This window comes from Trachypithecus francoisi, unplaced genomic scaffold (assembly GCF_009764315.1).
Source record: "Trachypithecus francoisi isolate TF-2019V2 unplaced genomic scaffold, Tfra_2.0 Lachesis_group7, whole genome shotgun sequence".
Classification (NCBI taxonomy): Eukaryota; Metazoa; Chordata; class Mammalia; order Primates; family Cercopithecidae; genus Trachypithecus; species Trachypithecus francoisi.
In genome coordinates, this window is record NW_022681472.1 from 75,072,087 (window position 1) to 75,095,437 (window position 23,351).

Sequence of the window (23,351 nt, forward strand, 5' to 3'; positions counted from 1 at the left end):
GTAGGGACATGGATGCAGCTGGAAACCATCATTCTTAGCAAACTATCACAAGAACAGAAAACCAAACACCGCATGTTCTCACTCATAGGTGGGAACTGAACAATGAGATCACTTGGACTCGGGAAGGGGAACATCACACACCGGGGCCTATCATGGGGAGTGGGGAGGGGGAGGGATTGCATTGGGAGTTATACCTGATATAAATGACGAATTGATGGGTGCTGACGAGTTGATGGGTGCAGCACACCAACATGGCACAAGTATACATATGTAACAAACCTGCACGTTATGCACATGTACCCTAGAACTTAAAGTATAATTAAAAAAAAAAAAAAGATAGCTGCATGAGGAAAGAAAACTCTCAGTGTGGGTTTGTAGAAAAGAGAAAATTTCAATAATTAAGAAATAAAAATTAAGTACTTGATGATTAAAAAAAACAAAAAACAAACAAAAAAAAGAAACTGCAGACCACCTTGAGCTCGTCATTCACACGAAGTCCAGTGGGTGCTGAATATTGCTGTGCTTCTCTTAAATTTTTAAAACATTCACAGGACCCCTGTGAGTTTAATATAGTGTTCCCAGACTTCTTGGTGCACAATTTTCGAACTGTAGTCATAATCTACATAACCGGTATGCAATCCTACTAGAAAACTAAACATTTGAAAGTTATTTATACCAAGTGATAGTATAAATATTTATGTCCTAACAACTCAGTAGCCTATATAAAATATAATACACATAAATTGGAAGAAAAAATGATATTTATATCTTATTCCTAAATAACCATAATTTCTCACTGATGGGATGTGTGTATACCCATATATATATATATAAACAAAAAAAACCAGATTTATATCTTAAGATCCTAGGACAAGTGAGCTGACATGAATGACCCTGTCATGGTTGGATAGTAGTCATGTCTTAATAATTAAAGCTGGAATTCTCCAGAGCATGGGGAACCCTTCGTAAAGTCTGTGAGATTTGATCTTATAACTGTATTAGTCTGTTCTCGTGTTGCTAATAAAGACATACCCAAGACTGGGTAATTTATAAAGGAAGATTTAGAGACTCACAGTTTTGTACAGCTGGAGAGGCCTCGGGAAACTTACATACATGGTAGAAGGGGAAGCAAACACTTCCTTCTTCACAAGGTGGCAGCAAGGAGAAGTGCAGAGCAAACGTGAGGGAAAAGCCCCTTATAAAACTATCAGATCTCATGAGAATGTGTTCACTATCACAAGAACAGCATGGAGGTAACCTTCCCTGTGATTCATACCTGGCTTACATTATGCACCGAAGAAAAAGTTACTGAGTTGAAAAAGTCACTCCACTGGGTCCTACCTGTGACACACGGGGATTATGGGAACTATATCAAGATGAGATTTGGGTGGGGACACAGCCAATCTGTATCAGTAAGACTTACTATATCAAGAAGCCAAACCGTATCACTAAGACTTATCACCTCACAACATCTATTACAAGCACCAAATTTATGGCAGTCTGTATTTGAGAAGGAAGCAACTTATTATTTCTTCACCAAAATAAGTTTCTAGTAAACCCTGGAAGAAATTAAACAAGAGACACCTTGAGGTTATGCGAAAGGGCAGGTAAATGGGAAATTGGCAGCAGAAACACTCAGAATCCTCTGTTGTATCAAGCAAAGATGTGATCACCACTTTTTCTGGGAAGGACCCTTCTTGTTCCTTTTCTTTTTACTCGTCTCATTGAAGAGGCATAAATTCCATAGTAAAAAGACACAGTGCAGTAACAGTCAGCAGCACTGGCAAAACCATCACTGAGTCTCTGGCTACAGGTGGCCTGTAATTAGCCTTATTTTGGGATCTTTCAGAATGCTTAGGTTTATGTTTCACTCTAGCTGGCCAGATTTCAGGCCAGATGTGTTCACAGGGGGTTTGAACTGAAATCTTTTACTGTTGTCTAACATTTAGAGAAAAGTATATACACCATGTAACAGGCCATTTGCTTAACCTTTCTTGGGTTTCTATTGCGAATGTTGTAGAGACTCAGATTATTTTCAATTTGGCAATTCAACTGTCATCTGTGCTCTATTTGGCTTTAATTTTATTTTCCCCCAAAGTTTTAAATAATGACTAATTTTTTCTCTATCCAAAGGGACTGATGAACTCCATGAAGTTCTATAGTATCTTATCCCAGTGCTGAGCTCATTTTGGCTGCTGTTCTAAATGGGATATTTATAAATTGTTCAATAGCTGTTAGCAGGTGCTCTGTCTTCCTCTACAGATTCCAGTAACTCATTCAGATATATTCAGCTTTCCATTAATAATCTATTTTGTAACGTCACATGATAACAATATTCCCTAAGAGAGAAGAAAAATGTTCTCCTATTCCAGAGCCTTAGATCTACACTGTGATGTTTTTCTTACTTTCAACCACAGAATGTGAGCAGTTGTGGAAACTGTCATAGGGAATTGATGATGAGTTTAAACATTGATTTTATTTTGTTTTTCTTTGTTTTAGTACAGATACAGTTGTTTTGATTGAGTACTCCAACAAGCTTTCTTTTATCCTTTGAAACAGAAAAATTATTATAGCATAAAAAAGTTTTCAAGACCTTTAGTTCACAGAGTACTATTACTCCAACCAACAGAATTAAATAGTAATCAAGAATTTTTTTTGCACTCACTTCTGATTGTCTTTCCTCACATGGATTCCCAAGCTGGTTTTAGCAACACCCATTGATAATAGTGATTATCAGTGACCAGGAGGTACCCATTCATTTTTCTTTACAGAAAATATTTTGCAATCGGGAGTGAATATTCTCTGCCTTTGTAGTGTGCACTTGAAAGTCTAAAAATATCTTAAATCAAACTGTTTTCTTTGAGCCAATAAAGCCATTTGTATAAACTGGTATGCTAATGGTTGTGCTTTTTTTGTTTCTTTTCAGAGAGATGATGAGTCTTGCCCAGATCTTCCTCATTCTTGCTCCTGTACTGAAACCAATGAAGTGGCTCTGGGACCAGCGGGCCCACCAGTAAGTCTTGCTGAGTTCAGCCTTAAATGTTCTTTAATAATATTAATAGCTATCACTTGTGTGTGTCTAATATGTGTTGTCTACTGTACTAAATGGCTATTACTCACTTAATTGTAGGAATACAGTGAGACACAGAGATGTTAAGTAACTTGATTAAAGAACACAGCTTGGAGGAGCTGGGCTTCAAATCCCAGTCTCCATGACTCCTAGAGATGATGCTCCTCACCACTGTGCCATACGATGTCTCATACTGGTCTATACTCAAAATCTTCCCTTAAAGCTACTATGATTAATTTTCAGTGTGAATATTTCAAACCAGGTCTTTACTTATACCTGTAAGATGTGCATACACCTGCTTTGTCCACTTTCTCTCTCTTTTTTAAACTTTTACCTTAGGTTCAGGGGTACATGCGAAGGTTTGTTACATAGATAGGTAAACTCATGTCATGAGGATTTGTTGTACAGATTATTTCATCACCCAAGTACCAAGTCTAGTACTCAATGGCTATTTTTCTGATGCTTTCTCTCCTTCCATCCTCCACCCTCAAGTACGTCCCCGTGCCTGTTGTTCCCTTCCTTGTGTCCATGAGTTCTCATCATTTAGCTCCCACTTATAAGTGAAATCATGTGGTATTTGGTTTTCTGTTTCTGTGTTAGTTTCCTAAGGATAATGGCCTCCTGCTCCATAAATGTTCCCACAAAAGACATGATCTTGATCTTTTTTATAGCTGGATAGTATTCCATGATGTATATGTACCACATTTTCTTTATCCGTTACTGATGGGCATTTAAGTTGATTTCATGTCTTTGCTATTGTGAATAGTGCTACAGTGAGCATTCGTGTGTATGTGTCTTTATGATAGAATGGTTTATATTCCTTTGGGTATATACCCAGTAATGGGATTGCTGGGTTGAATGGTTGTTCTGTTTGTAGCTCTTTGAGGGATCGCCACACTGCTTTTCTCAATGGCTGAACTAATTTACACTCCCACCAACAGCGTATAAGTGTTCCCTTTTCTCCGCAACCTTGCCTGCATGAGTGATTTTTTTACGTTTTAAAAATAGGCATTCTGACTGCTGTGAGATGGTATTTTATTGTGATTTTGATTTTCATTTCTCTCATGATCAGTGATATTGACCTTTTTTTCATATGCTTTATGGCCACTTGTATGTCTTCTTTTGAAAAGTGTCTGTTTATGTCCTTTGCTCACTTTTTAATGGGATCATTTGGGTTTTTTCTCATAAATTTGTTTAAATTCCTAATAGAGGCTGGATATTAGACCTTTGTTAGATGCACAATTTGCAAAAATTTTCTTCCATTCTATAGGTTGCCTGTTGAATGTTACTAGTTACTTTGTTGCTAGTTACTTTCGCTGTGCAGAAGCTCTTTAGTATAATTAGAGCCCATTTGTCAATGTTTGCTTTTGTTGTGATTGCTTTTGGTGTCTTCGTCATGAAATCTTTGCTCGTGCCTATGTCCTGAATGGTATTGCCTAGGTTGTCTTCCAGAGTTTTTATAGTTGTGGGTTTTACATTTAAGTCTTTAGTCCATCTTGAGTTAGTTTTTGTATGTGGTATAAGGAAGGGGTCCAGTTTCAATCTTCTGCGTATGGCTAGCCAGTTATCCCAGTACCATTTATTGAATAGGGAGTCCTTTCTCCGTTGTTTGTTTTTATCAGCTCTGTTGAAAATCAGATGGTCATAGGTGTGTGATCTTATTTCTGGGTTCTGTATTCTATTCCACTGGTCTATGTGTCTGTTCTTGTACCAGTATCATGCTGTTTTGCTTACCATAACCCTATAGTATAGTTTGAAGTTGCGTAACATGATGCTCCAGCTTTGTTATTTTTACTTAGGATTGCCTTGACTATCCAGGCTCTTTTGTGATTCCACATGAATTTTAAAATAGTTTTTTTCTAGTCCTGTAAAGAATGTTATTGGTAGTTTGATAGGAGCAGCATTAACTCTGTAAATTGCTTTGGGGAGTATGGTCATTTAAACAATATTAATCCTTCCTATCCAAGAGCATGGAATGTTCTTCCATTTGTTTATGTCATCTCTGATTTCTTTGAGCAGTGTTATAATTCTCAATGTAGAGATCTTTCAGCTTCCTAGTTAGCTGTATTCCTAGACATTTTATGCTTTTTGTGGCAATTGTGGATGGGACTGCATTCTTGATTTGATTCTTGGCTTGGCTGCTGTTGGTGTATAGGGATGTTAGTGATCTTTGTGCATTGATTTTACATCCTGAAACGTTGCCAAAGTTGTTTATTAGCTGAAGGAGCTTTTGGGCTAAGATGATGGGGTTTTCTAGATGTAGAATCATGTCATCTACAAATAGGGATAGTTTGACTCCCTGTCTTCCTATTTGGATGCCTTTATTTCTTTCTCTTGTCTGATTGCACTGGCCAGGACTTCCAATACTATATTAAATAGGAGTAGTAAGAGAGAACATCCTTGTCTTGTGCTGGTTTTCAATAGGAAATGCTTCCAGCTTTTGCCCATTCAGTATGATGTTGGCTGCAGGTTTGTCATATATGGTTCTTCTTATTTTAACCATATATGGTTCTTCTTATGTTCCTTCAATACCTATTTTATTGAGAGTTTTTAACATGAAGTGATGTTGAATTTTATCAAAAGCCTTTTTTGCACCTATTGAGATAATTATGTGGTTTTTGTCTTTGGTTCTGTTTATGTGATGAATCACATTTATTGATTTGCATATGTTGAGCCAACCTAGCATCCCAGGGATGAAGCCTACTTGACTGTGGTGGATTATCTTTTTGGTGTGCTGCTGAATTCAGTTTGCAGGTATTTTGTTGAGGAATTTTGAATTGATGTTCATCAAGGATATTAGCCTGAAGTTTTCTGTTGTTGTGTTTCTTCCAGGTTTTGCTATCAGGATGATACTGACCTCATAGAATGAGTTAAGGAGGAGTTATTCCTCCTCAATTTTTTGCAATAGTTTCAAAAGGAATGTTACCAGCTCTTCTTTGTACATCTGGTAGAATTTGACTATGAATCCTTCTGGCCCTGGGCTTTTTTTGGTTGCTAGACTATTTATTATGGATTCAATTTCAGACCTTGTTATTGGTCTGTTCAGGGAATCAATTTCTTTCTGGTTTAGTCTTGGGAGGGTATATGTGTCCAGGAGTTTATCCATCTCCTCTAGGTTTTCTAGTATGTGTACATAGAGGTATTTGTAGTAGTTTCTAATGGTTACTTTTATTTCTGTGGGGTCAGGTTAACATTCCCTTTGTCGTTTGTAATTGTATTTATTTGGATCTTCCTTCTTTTCTGCTTTATTAGTCTAGCTGGTGGCTTATCTATCTTACTAATTTTTTCAAAAAACTAACTACTAGATTTGTTGTCTTTTGAATGTTTTTTCATGTCTTGATTTCCTTCAGTTCAGCCCTGATCTTGGTTATTTTTTGTTTTCTGCTAGTTTTGGGGTTGGTTTGCTCTTGCTTCTTTCATTCTCTCAGTTGTGATATTAGGTTGTTAATTTGAGATCCTTCTAACTTTTTGACGTGGGTGTGTGGTGCTATGAATTTTCCTCGTAACACTGCCTTAGCTGTGTCCCAGAGATTCTGGTAAGTTGTACCTTTGTTCTCATTAGTTTCAAAGAACTTCTTGATTCTGCTTAATTTTAACTTTTTATGTATCCTGAGATTATGTTAAAATGTTAAAAAAATTACAACTGTTGTCTTCCTATTGGCTTGTTATATGAGTCATTGTAAATGAAACCATTTAACTTCAGTAATGCTTTTTACTTCAAGTCTGATTTGTCTAATATTAATATGCTTCCAATATTTGTGTTTTGGATTCTTTGTCTAATTTTTTAATTTTCTAATTTGTCTAACTTGCATGTTCTCATTCCAGCCAGTTGGAAAGGGAGAAAATGGTTGAGGACAGCATTTGGTTTTCATTTAAGAACAACACCCAGGGTATATGCAGCACCCTTTCTCTCATATTCCATTAGCCAGCACTTAGTCATAAGGTCATACCTACTTACATAGGATTATAAGAAATCAAGTCCCTAGATGGATGGTTATGTGTTTAGTTAAAACTCATGGGATTATATTATTACAAAGAAGCAGTGGAAATGAATGTGAGGACAATTAGCAATTTCTGTACAACTGTGAAAACTATCTTTTTTTTTTTTCTAAGACAGAGTTTCGCTCTTGTCGCCCAGGCTGGAGTGCGATGGCACAATCTCGGCTCACTGCAACCTCTGCCTCCCCAGGTTCAAGTGATTCTCCTGCCTCAGCCTCCCGAATAACTGGGATTACAGGCATGTGCCACCACGCCAGGCTAATTTTTTGTATTTTTAGTAGAGATGGGGTTTCTCCATGTTTGTCAGGCTGGTCTTGAACTCCTGGCCTCAGGTGATCTGCCCACCTTGGCCTCCCAAAGTGCTGGGATTACAGGCGTGAGCCACCGTGCCTCACTGAAAACTATCTTTTGAAAACATTTCAGATGTCAGAAATAAAAATATTTCAGATGAACGAAAACTATTAATTTACCACCAATATTCTCTCTAAGAAATATGCATAAGACATAATTTAAAATAAAGAAAAATAATACCAGAAGAAATTGTGACCAAAGAAATAGCAAATATATGGGCAAATCTTAACAAATATTAATTTGTAACATATATTTTCTTCATTGTTTATTTGCAACATTTCAATGTCTTTATATTTATATTTTAGATATTTCTCTTTAAATAGCATATGCCAAGATTTTGCTTTTAATTTGGTTTTACAGTCTTTCTTTTGTAGTTTAGTCCATTTCTATTGGTTGTGATAACTGACCTATTCTGATATACATCCACAACCTTAATTTTACTTTCTTGGTTTTTCTTGATTTCTCAATTTTTGCTTTTTTATTTGTATTACGTATATATTTCTTGCTTGAGATTGTATTTATTTTTGTCTTTAATTTTTGCTTTTATTGCATTCTCTTTTTCCCCTCCACTAGTTTGGAAAGTATACTCTATGGCTTTTCTTTTTCTTGCATTTTTTTTCTATGAAATAGTAGATTTGTTTTGGTTATCTTTTTGTTGTTACTTTCTTTTTTTCTTTTCTTTTCTTTTTTTTTTTTAATTATACTTTAAGTTCTAGGGTACATGTGAACAACGTGCAGGTTTGTTACATATATATATATACATGTACCATGTTGGTGTGCTGCACCCATCAACTCATCATTTACATTAGGTATATCTCCTAATGCTACCCCCTCCCCACAATAGGACCCAGTGTGTGATGCTCCCCTTCCCATGTCCAAGTGATCTCATTGTTCGATTCCCACCTATGAGTGAGAACATGTGGTATTTGGTTTTCTGTGTTGCGATAGTTTGCTGGGAATGATGGTTGATGGTTTCCAGCTGCATCCATGTCCCTACAAAGGACACGAACTCATCCTTTTTTATGGCTGCGTAGTATTCCATGGTATATATGTGCCACATTTTCTTAATCCAGTCTGTCACTGATGGACGTTTGGGTTGATTCCAAGTCTTTGCTATTGTGAATAGTGCCACAATAAACATACGTGTGCATGTGTCTTTGTAGCAGCCTGACTTATAATCCTTTGGGTATATCCCCAGTAACGGGATGACTGGGTCAAATGGTATTTCTAGTTCTAGATCCTTGAGGAATTGCCACACTGTCTTCCACAATGGTTGAACTAGTTTACAGTCCCACCAACAGTGTAAAAGTGTTCCTATTTCTCCACATCCTCTCCAGCATCTGTTGTTTCCTGACTTTTTAATGATTGCCATTCTAACTGGTGTGAGATGGTATCTCATTGTGGTTTTGATTTGCATTTCTCTGATGGCGAGTGATGATGAGCATTTTTTCATGTGTCTGTTGGCTGTATGCATGTCTTCTTTTGAGAAGTATCTGTTCATATCCTTTGCCCACTTTTTGATGGGGTTGTTTGTTTTTTTCATGTAAATTTGCTTGAGTTCGTTATAGGTTCTGGATATTAGCCCTGGCTTTTCTATTAATAGTTGACCCAGAAGTTTTTACCAGATATACTTAGCTTAACAAAGTTTAAAATAATCAGTATTTCTATACTTCTTTGCCAGTGTGATGAGTTGGAATTCTTTCATCTTAGATCGTCTTCTTAATAATTTATGTGCTCTTACTACCCAGTGTTTTAATACTGTTGTTAACATCACAAATTAGATGTCTTGATTATTATTATTGCCTGTGTGAGCTCTAAAACATAAACTCTCCAGCAAGTCTCAGCCACCTTTCCCATCCTTCCTGAGGGCACTTTCAGTTCACATGTGTATTATAGTTTTTTTATTTATTTTTTTCTTCTTGGTTCTTAAGAATAGAGTTCTTAATTACAATAGTGTTTTAGCCAGCATTAATGCATGTTTATAGCAGGAGGGTTTTCATGTTTTTTCATCTGTAATATGCTGGAACAAGTCATAAAATATTTATTTGTGACCTAAACAGCAAACTTTCTAATGAGGAGAAGGAGCAGAGATGTGAAAGGGAAGGGTTGAGCTTTGATTTGGAGGGGGAAAAAGATGTAAAATAAGAAAAAAGCAATTGAAATTTTATGTTTCAAAAATTTCAAATAAGGAAATTTTGTATTCTAAATAAAGCATAATAATAAACTAATTAAGAAATAGTATCTTGAGCAATATGTAATAAATTCTGTTTGATGATTGAACATACTTGATTGTTTTCTCATTCATGAATTTCACAGTAGTATGATGTATCAATAAAACCAAAGGATCTGTAGGAAGGCCTAGATAGAAGAATTATATTCTCTTTGCAAAGGCTAACCCTCTCTTATTGAAAAGATGATTGTTTTCATCCACAAGTATTTGTTGAATTCTTGTCCCATGCCCAGTGACAAGAGTTAAGGATGAGGTGGAAATTAAGTTAGAAGTATAAAATGATTCCTGGCTTTCGGACATGGTGCCTCTGACATGAATATCTGTGAGATAAACAGTCTTGATTATTATTATTTGAATAAAATCTTCAGTTGAAGATATATTTGAATATATATTTGAATAAAATCTTCAGTTGAAAACAAATCATTTAAGATGCACAAACAAAAAGTTGTGACAGACTGGGTATATTAACTGAGATAGACTAGGCTGCGAGAAACAGAAAATTTAGCTAACACAGTAGCGTAAACTACGTGGACAATAGGACATTTATTGTTTGCTCAATAAAAGGTTTAGAGGCAGATGATCTGAAGAAGGCAAATGAGGCTGCTAGACAACTTCATCAAGGACTTGTGCTTGCTCTTGCTTCCTATGTTGCTTTTCTTAGGTTTGCTGCTTCTTGATCAAATTGGCCAAAACTGCTTAACACAACTATTCCTGGTTGCAAAGAAAAGCTGAGACAAGAAGTATCTGTCTTTTTTGGCCTTTATCGTAGGCATGAAATGGAGAAGGGGGTCAGAAAAGGCTCTTAGGGAGCCAGCCATAGTGTTTGACACGCTGGAGGAAAAACTATAATGGAGCATGTATAGAAATCTGATACATGGCATTCGATATTAACATTGCAGATCAAGTAGAGAAATGATTGGTATTCAGTAATGGTGCTGGGACGTTTAGTTTTCCATGTAGAAAATATCTACAAATAAAAGTATATATAACATATGAGTTTGTGTAAGTACACTCCATAATGTTCACACAATGACAAAATTGCCTAACAAAACATTTCTCAGAATGCACTTCCATCACCAAGCAATTTATGACTTCTTATGAAGAGTTTCTACTCATTAAAGAGAAAAAGACATGTAACCCAATAGAAAACTGAGTGAAGTGTATAAATAGACGATCACAGTGAGAATAAATACAAATAGATAAACTTATCAAAAGATAAATAATCATAATAGTTTTCAGGGAAATGAAAATTGGAACAAGAATAAGGTTTTTCGGCCGGGCGAGGTGGCTCACGCTTGTAATCCCAGCACTTTGGGAGGCTGAGGTGGGCGGATCACGAGGTCAGGAGATCGAGACCATCCTGGCTAACACGGTGAAACCCCATCTCTACTAAAAATACAAAAAATTAGCCGAGCGAGGTGGCAGGCGCCTGTAGTCCCAGCTACTCTGGAGGCTGAGGCAGGAGAATGGCGTAAACCCGGGAGGCGGAGCTTACAGTGAGTCAAGATCGTGCCACTGCACTCCAGCCTGGGCGACAGAGCAAGACTCCGCCTCAAAAAAAAAAAAAAAAAAGAATAAGATTTTTTTTTAGCAATCTGGTTGATAAAAATGTAAAGTTTGGAAATATTCAGGGTTGATTAAGATTTAAGGAAACAGGGCCCATCTTAAACTGTTGGCAGATCTATAAACTGGCACAGTTAGTTTAGAGTGCAATCTGATAATATATCTGCAAATGTATCAGCTTTCACTTATGATTCTATTCTTGGTATCTTCTTCTGAGAAATAGTAAGTTTTACTTAAGGGATATGTAAGGATGTCAATTGAAACATGTTTTAAAATTTTTTTAATTTTTAATTTTTTGAGACGGAGTCTCACTCTGTCATTTTGGCTAGGGTGCAGTGGCATGATCTCGGCTCACTGCAACCTCTGCCTCCTGGGTTTAAGCGATTCTCCTGCCTTAACCTCCCAAATAGCTGGGATTACAGACTTGTGCCACCATGCTTGGCTAATTTTTGTATTTTTGGTAGAGATGGGATTTCACTATGTTGGCCAGGCTGGTCTCGAACTCCTAACCTCAAGTGATCCACCCGCCTTGGCCTCCCAAAGTGCTGGGATTACAGGCATAAGCCAGCATACCCAGCCTGAAGCATTATTTAAACGGCTGAAAATTGTGGGAATAAGACTACTTAAATTTCCAATAATAAAAGAATGGCTAAACAAACTCTTACATATCCAAGGTTCAGACAACTATGCAACAGTTAAGAATGAATTAGATCTATGTGCGCTATAATAAAAAATCACTAAAGCATATTAAGTTGAAGTCATAGCTATGTAAAAAGCGTGACATCACATATTTAAAACATACACAGCAAATAATACAGTAATACTATAGGCAGTATTTTCTATAGATACATATGCACATGAATAAAATTACATTTTATAATTGTATTTTTAAAATCTGGAAGATGAGCAACTAATTGATAAAAAGGAAGAGTGCATGTAAATGGTTTTTTTAAAAGCTGAGGAAATTTTAAAGATCACCTGACCCAGTGTTTTCTTAAGCGATACAGTGTTCTGCTAATGGTGTACGGAATCCCTTTCAGTAATCCTGGACATAGCATGAAATAAATTGGAATCACACAGGGAGAAAGTTAGTCCATTTTCAAGGATTTTTCAATCCTTCTGCTCAGGTGAAAGATAAATTCTGTCTGGTGCCCACACAGTCCTCCTAACACTTATTCGTCTCCCTTTTTATCAAAGAGCAAACTCTTGGCTCACAGACTTCAGTAGAAACAGAATCTAGCTAAATTTAGTAGCACTATTTACAGTGTATTGATTTCTAAGATTACCTTATAGTTTTAGCAAGTGATACTTTTTTTCATTTACTGTAATGCTGTATTTGCTTTTAAAATAAGTTAAATAGTCAATTAAGATATTCAGTAAATACACACGTGTGTTTAGACACATATGAATGTACATACAGGGAATATATATTTAACATGTATACACATATTATGTTTGTAGATATATATCTATGTAAAGAATACTGCTATTGAATAATAGTCTAGATAGGGCATTAATATGGCAAAAATTTTGAGGGGAAATATGAATGACAACTTTCAGAAAGATGAAACTAATTGTCCTTTTGTTGTGTAAATAGAGAAAATTAGATTGTTACTACTTTCATGTGTTTTTTACAATTTAATTGGATCATCTCAAAGTTATGATTTATATGTTATATATGTTTTATAACATATATAATTTTGATTAACTGTGTATTCTTTGGATCATTAGTAATGGTAGTCTTCTATAATCACTAAGTAAATAAAATCTTACGGTTTTTCAATATTTAAAAAACATTTGGCAAAGAAAGTTTTCCAAAACCATGAAAGGACTGGGGCTGGGTGGTAAATTTCCAGTGAAGGATCATGATGAATGTATACTATTACACAGTGTGTTGGCCTTTACATGAAATAATAATGAGTTAATTCATACTATTAAGGAAAATGAATGAAATACACTGTTTTGAGATTTGTCTTTGAGCTAATATTTAACATCTGTTTGCCAGGGTGGTCCGGGACTCCGAGGACCAAAGGGCCAGCAAGGTGAACCAGGTCCAAAGGTAATGTGCATGTTCTCCCTCTCTCTCTCTCTCTCTGTCTCCTCCCTCTCTCTCTCTGTCTCTCTCTCTCTGTCTCTCTCTCTCTATCTCATCTCTCTCTCTCTCATACATAGCCATCATTTTGGAATTAAATATGACTTAGTTCACTCTTGCAATCTAAACTTCCTTATATTTTTATGAAAGTTGTGCCTAACTCTTCTTCCTTATTTTAAGAGACTATGCTTTTTAATCCAAAAGAATATTTAATAACTCAGTGGAAAGAAAGGCTTCTGGGTCAGAAATAAGAATGTCAATGTTCTGAGTGGTTTAGTCTCCAAGGTAGTTCTCTCAGAATTTGTACATTCTTCTCCTCCTTTACCTACAACAAAAGCATATCTTTAGAGGAATCATGCAGAACCACAACTTGGCATCAGTCCTTTCCAGGTAATTTCTCAGGTTTTGGATTCCTCCTTCTCCACTGCACTATATATAATCAAACACACAACTACGTTTTTCATTCTTACTGCCCAGGGTCATCAAATATGGTGGTTCAGATTGTACACTGTACAAAGGCACCCACCAAGAGACCAAGCCATGCCAAGCCATGTCAAGGAACACATTTTTCTACTTTGCACAAAGGCATCCTGAGGACTGGCAGAAGCCCAGTCACTAATGAACTTCAGGCCTCACCATCTTCTCTCCGGCTCTTGGCAAATCTTCTAACTGGTCTTCTGTCCCAAGTGGCTTAACATTTCGATTGATTCTTCACATCTGCCCCCAGATTAATTTCCTTAAAGTCTATGCTGGATCACATCATACTCTTCAAAAACCTGCAGTCACATGCTGTTGCCTTCAGAATACCATTCACCCTCTTTGCTGAGGCATTGAAGGTCCTTTATAACTTGACTCCCATTTCATTTTCACCATGTTGCTCCACATGTTCTCCTCTCCATCCATCTTGCTTGACTTACTGCTCAATATGGTTTCTTATTAAATTTACATAGCATTTATTCATGGGGAGGAGAACATTGCAAGGCTTTTTACCATAAAATTGGAAACAGATGAAGCAAGGTAGAAGAAAATATTGGGATAAAAAAGAAGTAAATGAAAGAAGGCTGAAGATAATCAGGTACTACCCAATTCAAAATTCAGACTATAATATGTCTCCTTTTTTTGTTTGTTTTGTTTGCTGGGACAGACTTAATGTATCTTACTTGGCTCTATCTTTTACGGTGCTGTAAGAAGGGCAGTAGTTGGAGGCCTCCTCTCAAGCAAGGGTGCACTGGATCTTCCTCAGTTTCACCCAAAGGCAATGCCCCTCTGCTCCTATAGACTCTAGTTCCCTCCTCCCAATGCCTCTATCAGCATGACCCCGGTGTTTTCTAACATGATCACTGGATGATTGTTCTAATCATGAAGATAAATGAGTTTGTAGATGTTTGGTGATCCCAAGACCTACCCATTTCCTCTAATTATCCATTCCCATAGGACTGCTACTGATACAGTTATTTCTCTATGATGATTTTGGTGAATCATAGATCCAAGTATGTAGTGGTTTTTGAAAAAAGTCTTATTGAACAACGAATGTTGACATGTCCACCAATGTGGACAGTGCGGGAATAGATACCTTCCATGTGGAAGGCCTTAATATGTATTATTTTTTATTTTGTTTCAGCAAATACAGAATAAGAATTTGGAAGGACAAAGCAACCTTCTTGTTGGTCTCCCCTCGTCATTTTTGCTTCATATTTTACAGGATAAAATGGGACCCCCTACTTTTTGCCCTTCTACTCTATTTGCAATTTCTTGATAATATATTATTAAACTCAGCCAGGCACAGTGGCTCATACCTGTAATCTCAGCACTTTGGGAGGCCGAGGCAGGTGGATCACCTGAGGTCAGCAGTTCAAGACCAGCCTGGCCAACATGGTGAAACCCTGTCTCTACTAAAAATACAAAATTAGCTGGCTGTGGTGGCGGGCACCTATAGTCCCAGCTACTCGGGAGACTGAGACAGGAGAATTGCTTGAACCTGGGAGGCGGAGGCTGTAGTGAGCAGAGATCGCACCACTGCACTCCAGTCTGGGCAAGACAGAGCAAGACTCCATCTCAAAAATAAATAAATAAATAATATATTATTAAACCATTATATATTAAAATGATATATTATTAAACCATTATAAATACTAAGTAATACATAAAAATTGCCTCCTTGCCACCTCCATTGTATTTTTAAAAATCCCGCTCTCTCCCTCTTCCTTCTTATGCCATGCTTCTTGTAAGAATAGTTACCACTCAGTGCTTTCACATGCTCACCTCCCAAAGAATTCTCAACCCATATATGCTTCCTCTTCCTCTGGGAGTCCTATGAAAATTCTCTCATAAAAGTTCCCAATTACTTGCTTGTTACCAGTTCCATAGATAAGGGTTTAATTTTTCTTGAGGTCTCTACAAAATTTAACACAATCAAGCACTTCTTTGTTTGAAAATTTCTCCTCCTTTGGCCGTTTCTGTACCATAATACCACTCCGTCTTCAGCCTTTTCCTAATTCTCAGGCTTTTTCATTTCAGATTCTTCCCCAGGTTTCTCTTCCTTTCCCTTCTACCTGATTATCATCTCATTTTTATCTACATTCTTTTTCACTCACTCAATACATTCTCTTTAATAACCTCACCTATAAATATATTTTCAAGTACTCCAAAATCCATGCCAGCACAGACCTTGCCTTACTCCTTGGCCTGCTGGACATTTCCATGTGGTTCATCCCATGCACCTAAATCTTAACAAGTCTTAGTCTGCACTCGTTATCTACCCACACTTTACCCCCACAAAGGCTTTTTTTTTCTTGTGTTCTTTGTCCCAAGTAATGAGTTCACCAATCTCACATCTAAGATGATACCCAGATGCTGGAGATCCAATTTAATAAAAGAATAGCTTTAGTTGAAGTCACAAAATGAAACAGAAGAGGTTGAAGATAGGTAGGTTTTTCTGGGTCTGAGATTTCCTGCGTGGTTTAGTTTTAGTTAAACCGCAACAAGGTCCAAGCTACAGAAGTAAGGGTAACAGAAGTAAGGGTGAAAGGGATGTCTGATCCTGAAAAGAAAGGAAGTAAAATAGGCTGGGCATGGTGGCTCATGCCTGCAGTCCCAGCACTTTGGGAGGCCAAATTGGGCAGATCACCTGAGGTCAGGAGTTCAAGATCAGCCTGGCCGACATGGTGAAACCCCATCTCTACTAAAAATACAAAAATTAGCCAGGTGTGGTGGTACACGCCTGTAATCCTAGCTACTCGGGAGGCCGAGGCAGGAGAATCACTTGAACCTAGGAGCGGGAGGTTGTGGTGAGCTGAGATTGTGCCACTGCAATCCAGCCTGGACAACAGAATGAGACTCTGTCTAAAAAACAAAAAATAAAAAAGGAAGTAAAATAATACTAAGTCTAGGGAAGGTCATTCAGTGGACATTGAAGGAGTTATAGTGTGATGGCAGCATCAAAGTAAGGAAGAAAGCAGAGGCTAGGTGCAAAGTTCTCAATAAATGCAGAGGAATCCCCCTGAGGTAGGTGGTTGACAGTAGTGAAGACAGAGAGAATGTAGTTCATCTGGACGGTGTGAACCTTCCCAGACTAGGAGGGTGGTCTTGAAGCACTTATAAATTTATTATGGAGTGTGGGGGGTCTCATTACTTACATCATTGGCATAGCACTCTTATTTACAGAAGCAAAAGTAGCAATGATAATAAAAAAGTAGCAGCAATCCCTGTGTGTTTACTCTTATGGTTTACTGATGACATTTTGCCTGGAAGGTAAATCATTTGAAGCTTGATGTCTTGTTATCCTGAGTATTTCCTATCTTAGGAAAAACTATATAAGAAAACAAATTGTAATTGTCCTAAGCAGAAATATTTTTGAGATGTCAGAGAGTCTAACTTACTTTTAGGATGATACTTTTCTGTTGCCTTCCAGGGACCAGATGGCCCTCGGGGTGAGATTGGTCTGCCAGGACCTCAGGGTCCACCTGGACCCCAAGGACCAAGTGGTCTGTCCATTCAAGGAATGCCCGTGAGTTGTGTTCAAACGTTCAGATGGATTTTATTGTTGTCTCTTTTCCATGCAGTTACAAAGAATGAACTTTTGTCTTCTGTGTCTTAATAATGAATATCAGTCCCTTTGAAAACAATAATAGAGTGTAATTTCACTAGTTGTGCCCTTAGCCATTTTTTGTTCAATGATGAAGGTCTTTTAACAAATAAGTACATGCATACTTATTGGAGGTAGGTCCATCTACAAGCATTGTGTCTATAGAGGAAGAACAAAGCTTAGCATGTATAGCCCTTTTTCTCTTTTAACTAAATTCTTAATGGATGTGATAATATCCAGAAAGTAATAAACGTTACACAAATTTAAGTTTTTTCATTATGTGTAGTAACTGCTGATATAAATTAATAAAAGCTATTTATTCATGATCCTTATCTCAGATGACATCGAAGTGCAGTTTATGGAGAGAGTTTTAGATATTTAGATGGTGTACTTTATATAGCTGCATTTCTTTGGAAAGTCATTTTGTACCATTGAAAAAAATCTAATTCCACTCACTAATCTTCATTAATCTTCCTATAGGGGTCTACAGTTAAGAATAAAACCAATCTGTTTAATTCATGTTGGAAGCAACCAGATCCTTTTAAGCACAATTTTTGGCAATCTTTCTGCACATATGATTGTGTCTGCCTAGCTGAGAAGTTTCTCCTACAGTGTTATTTTTACATTTTAGCAAGCATTAATGTGCCAATTTGTGTAATTACTACTAATAATAAACATTGGTTGAGGTCTTACTACATGCCAGATTCTGTGTTTGCTTTTCCCTTCTTATATTCCATTTAAGTATGTTCTAGCCAAAACAAAACAAAACAAAGCTACATAGATATGAGACTGTAAAATCCAAGCTGTAAATAATACTGAAATGTTCAAGTCTGCCCTCCATGTATTTACAGTATTGGCCTCGCCATATTGGACTGTATAATCTATGTTAAAACTGTCCTGGTATATAAATGTTCAGCTCCATAGGAATGTTTACATAAATGGTATAACATATGTGGAAAGTGAGATATATTCTGTTGGCTGGGTGCAATGGCTCATGCCTGTAATCCTAGAGCTTTGGGAGGCTAAGGCAGGTGGATCACCTGAAATCAGGAACTTGAGACCAGCCTGGCCAACATGATGAAACCCCATCTCTACTAATAAAGTACAAAAGTTAGCCGGATGTGGTGGCGGGCATCTGTAATCCCAGCTACTCAGAGGCTGAGGCAGGAGAATAGCTTGGACCTGGGAGGCAGAGGTTGCAGTGAGCCAAGATCATGTCACTGTACTCCAGTCTGGGCAACAAGAGCAAGACTCCATCTCAAAAAAAAAAAAAAAAAAAAAAAGGATATATATATTCTGTTTAGATGTTAGTGCGAACACAATTTACTGTGGAAAATATTTAAATAATGAGAGAGGGAAAAGAAAACGCTAAGAATTTCCCTATGTGAACTTAACTCTGTATACTTTTGGATATTCAGGGAATGCCAGGAGATAAAGGAGAGAAAGGAGATACTGGCCTTCCAGGTCCACAGGTAATATTTTTATTTTTTAAGTCTATTGCTCTCAGTCTACACCTTTGCCAAGGGGGAAAAAAAAGCTGGACCTTCTGAAGTCAGTTGTGATCTTGGTAAGTGTTTTCCATATTAAAGACTGTTTGCCTGTATTCACTTACCCTAAGCTGCTTTTGAGAGTCACACTGATGTTCCTCAGGTGAGCTCTGACAGGGAATGTTCTTTGCCCATGAATAACTTCTGAGTCTGAATTGTAGGTTACAAAGGGTTCACCATTATGCTCTTAGATTTGTTTGGAGGCCTTCATCTATTTCAGGGAAGCTGGGTGAGCAGATGATTCATTCCTGTGAACCTGACTCTTTTTTGTCCCTGTTCTACGTAGGGTATCCCAGGAGGCGTTGGTTCACCAGGACGTGATGGCTCACCAGGCCAGAGGGTAAGGTCTTGCCCAAGGTTGGTTTTTAGCAAAGTAGACTTTTCACCAGGTCACTCTTACTGCTGACTGGCTTCTATGTAAGGGAGTCAAGCCAGTTTTTGCTTTTTGTTTTCTCCTGTTTATGTATATTTCACCTATCCTGCATCTATTTGCCTTCACTGACATCTTCTATGTTCATTACTTCGTCAGACCCTAGGAGCTTTCATCAAACCTTCCCAATTAGCACATCCCTTTCCAAGTGCTCCCACAACCTGAATATAGTTTATTGTGTGCATTGGTTTAGTAGGTTTCTCCAGTTCTTTCAAATCCTTGAGGCATAAATGTAAAGGAAATAAAGAACCATATGAATTGAAATTTAAATAGAATGGCTTTCTATAGTATCGCTTACATGGCAGTCTCCATTTATTTAATATCGTTCAATTATTGGTTCTTTTCATCTGTTCAAGTGGACAGCAGTACAATAAAGTGTAAAGATGTTCAGGAAAGGGATACACTAACATCTGGTATTTGTTTAGTCGATAAGGTTTTACTGAACCAGGTTTGAGGTTCTTGTTCTCAAAGAGTTTATAGTTTATTGGGAAGAAATATAACTAAATAAGAAACTTTTATTACATGCTATAATGGGAGCAGAGCCCTGTGAAAACACAAAGAATGGATAACCAAGCTAGACTTGGAGCCTGGAAGAAGGCTTCTCAGAGGATGTACCATCTAGGCCGAGTCTCGATTGAAAGATAGAAGTCAGCCAGGTGAACAAGGAAAGGAAAACTATTGCAAGCAGAGGGAACAGCATATACAAAGAGATAGAGGTGAGGGAAGGTGGGGCATTTCCAATATTGTATTTCATTTAGTATGGCAGGAGATTAGAGTAATTGTGTGTGTGTGTGTGTGTGTTGAATGCATGTGCACACATACTTAGGTATGGGGTGATTGTTAAGAGATGAAGTCAGAGAGGTAAGCATAAATTCACTTAAATCATCTATTTTTTCCAACTAAGGATTTTGAACTTTAACATGAAGGTAATAGGAAGTCATTAAATTTTCAGCAAGGGACACAGAGGCTGATCTTCCTTAAACTGTCACTGATTTAGACATGCGAGCAGCTCCACAGTTTTCCTCAAGACTGGATTATATAGAATGGCAACCACTTAGATCCAAGCCAATGAAGGACAACACATCTGGCGTTCACTGGTGTTTTTGGTCAAACTTACTAGGTTAGCAAACAGTTGACTTGAGCAGTCACTTCTCTACTCAAACAAGGCTTGCTTTTAGCTCAGGGTAGCTATACTGTTCAAGAATAGTGAAATTGTTCTTGTTTTTTTTTCTATAGAATGTACATGTGCAACCCTTCTACTTCCACCCCGCTGTTTTTTAACACCAAACTTTCGTTTGCGTAAAATCTCAGTGTAGTCTCTGTTCATCAAATGGAATTACTTAGTCCGTGAAACATGTTTAGATGAATGTATCTGAAGAGGGCATTCTGTAACAGTTAGATTTATGTAGTGTTCTTGTACATGTGGAAGGAACGTCTAGAAATATTTATATATTTTGGCAAAGGGCGTAGGCTAAGATCCTGTGTGGTTACACACCTGGATTCCTTCGTGATTCCTGAAGTTCTGAAAATGGCAATTCTAAAGATTTAGTTTGGTGAGTTTATTTGATTTATCTGTGCATGAAGTCCAATCTTGGTAAAGAACTCACAAATCAAACGTGTTGGATTAGTGTTTGAATCATTTGGTTTTGGAATTCTTTCTTTTAACACCAATATACCAACACAGACTTTTGATAAATATTTTGCTATTCCTCCAAACGTGTGTTCCTCTATAGGATTAAAAGTCTTAGAGTTGTAATAAAATGATAAGATATCTGTACTTGGATTTTATTTTACTTTCTCTTCCAATCTGGAAGTCAAACTTTTAGAGTGTGTCTGATTCTTACTTTGAAAACATATTAGATGGAAGTGGGCTTGCTTTTCCAAACTAGATTTCTGAGGATACTCATTCTTTATAGGGCCATGTTTAAAGAAAAGATTATATGAATCCTGTGATGATTCTTTTAGGAGAGATATTTGAAGGCAATATCATTTCAATGTGCAACAGGAGGGGATGCCATTCACACAGAATAAAACAAAATGGTGCCCCTGAAATTGTGTAACATGGCTGCCTTGCTTGAGGGAAGGACCGCATACTTTTTTTTATCAATCAACCATGTCTTAATCGAGCACATATAATACGCCATGTACTACACTCAGCCTGGACAGAATTGTTCATTACTGCCTACAGGGAAGAATCCAGAAGAAGAGAGAACCTCAGTGGCAGAGGGAAACCGTTTGTAGACTATTTACCTAGAGGAGATGGAAGGAAGGGATAAGAGCATGGCTATTCACTGGGGCCAGAAAAACAAAAGGATCTTCTCAGAGACAGTAGAGAAGGAAAGAAGAAATGAAGGATGGATTACAAATGGCTATTTAGGTGGCTCTGATCTGTTCAGTCATCTGATCTGAGAGCTTAAGGATAGTAAAGTTCTAACATGGTTAGATATTAATAATTACTGGGCAGGATTGTAAGGTAGGAGGCCTAGTACAACTTTCATGGTGGGAAACAGACCTTGAAGACAAAGCACCCAGAAGACATGCTGCCTTGGAGGGCCAGCTCTCCCTGGTTTGGAAGCGGGAGAGGAGGTGCTGTTTATAGAGTAAGCACAAACACCTTGCAATTATTCCTGCTCCACGTCAGGCCATTCTAAAAGGCAAAGCTACGTTTGGGGAAAAAAAAAATACAACAACAATAACAACCATGGCTTGGAACAGACAGAGAGCAAACTCAGGATGATGAAACTTACTGCTGAAATGACTGAGAAGACACTTCCAGAAAACTCCCCAGTCAGGCTTCGCTGTCCAGAAATTCAGGAAGGCAAAGTTTTTTATTTTCCTCCACCCTGAGCACGGAAATCACTTAATGTTACTGTGCCTTTATTTCCCCAGTCCTGTGTAAGTAAAGTCTACTCTAGGGAAAGGAGAAGGAAGCTGCAACAAACATTTTCAATGATGTTCAATGGGTGCTTTTAGCTCCTTGGACAGTGTAAGGAGTACGTGAGTGTGGTGTGCGGTAGGGGTGGTGGGCTATTCCTTACTGCTCATTTTTCTTCCTTTTCTATCTTTGCCTTTTCTTGTTTATTTACTTATTTTAATTTTAATTTTTACAGATAAGGTCTTGCTCTGTGGCCCAGGCTGGAGTGCAGTGGTACAATCGTGACTCACTGCAGCATCAAACTCCTGGGCTCAAGTGATCCTCCCACCTCAGCCTACCAAGTAGCTGGGACTGCAGGTTTGCACCACCATGTCTGGCTAACTTTTTTGTTTTTGTAGAGATGGGGGTCTTGTTATGTTGCCCAGGGTGGTCTCAAACACCTGGCTTCAAGCGATTCTCCTGCCTCAGCCTCCCAAAGTGCTGGGATTACAAGCACGAGCCACAACACCTGGCCAAATCTTTGTCTTCTCTTACTGACAGGCACAAACTTAAAGTGCAAACCAGGTGCCATCGCCTTGATTGAAAGCTTAGGGAAAGGTTAGCATCCCTTCCCTAGAGCTGAAACCAATAGTACTCCTGAATTTAACCTAGAAGGAGAGAGATCTTAACAAATAATAAAAAGGAGAAGATGAAACATCTTTTCTTCTAATGTTTCTAGCTTATTCTGGCTTTTCCCAAGGGGAATCTTTGACTCTTAGAGGTAGCTCTTATTCAACTCTGGGCCTGAGGCCATAAGCAAGTCCAGTAAAAACTGGACTTCTTCATTGAACAAGTTGCAGCCTCTTGCTAGGCAGCCAGTAGAGTACAGGACCACACTTTAAAAAGCAATAGTGCAAGTTCATATTTCATAGCCAAGTGCATGGAGGTCATTCCAGAAGAAAGCATTTTCGTCTCATCTTTCATTGCACTGTAAATCTTGTCACTGCTCTCATCTCCTTCCTCTTCTTTTCTTGGTATCTGTGACCTCAGAACCTATCCTGTGATCTTTGAGCTCCTCTAATATATGGTGGATTTCTCAGTCCCTACCCTAGACATCAGGGTGGTCCCCAG

At 37.7% G+C, this 23,351-nt stretch overlaps 1 protein-coding gene across 3 annotated transcripts in view; it reads left to right on the plus strand.

Moving 5' to 3' along the window:
• COL14A1 (collagen type XIV alpha 1 chain) overlaps positions 1-23,351 on the plus strand; it is a 251,199-nt gene that overhangs the window by 169,282 nt on the left and 58,566 nt on the right. For all 3 annotated transcript variants that reach the window (XM_033202599.1, XM_033202600.1, XM_033202601.1), the window contains exons 36-40: positions 2,927-3,013; positions 13,219-13,272; positions 17,216-17,311; positions 18,808-18,861; positions 19,223-19,276. In XM_033202599.1, coding sequence (XP_033058490.1) covers positions 2,927-3,013; positions 13,219-13,272; positions 17,216-17,311; positions 18,808-18,861; positions 19,223-19,276 — 345 coding nt within the window. The remainder of the gene's footprint in view (positions 1-2,926; positions 3,014-13,218; positions 13,273-17,215; positions 17,312-18,807; positions 18,862-19,222; positions 19,277-23,351) is intronic.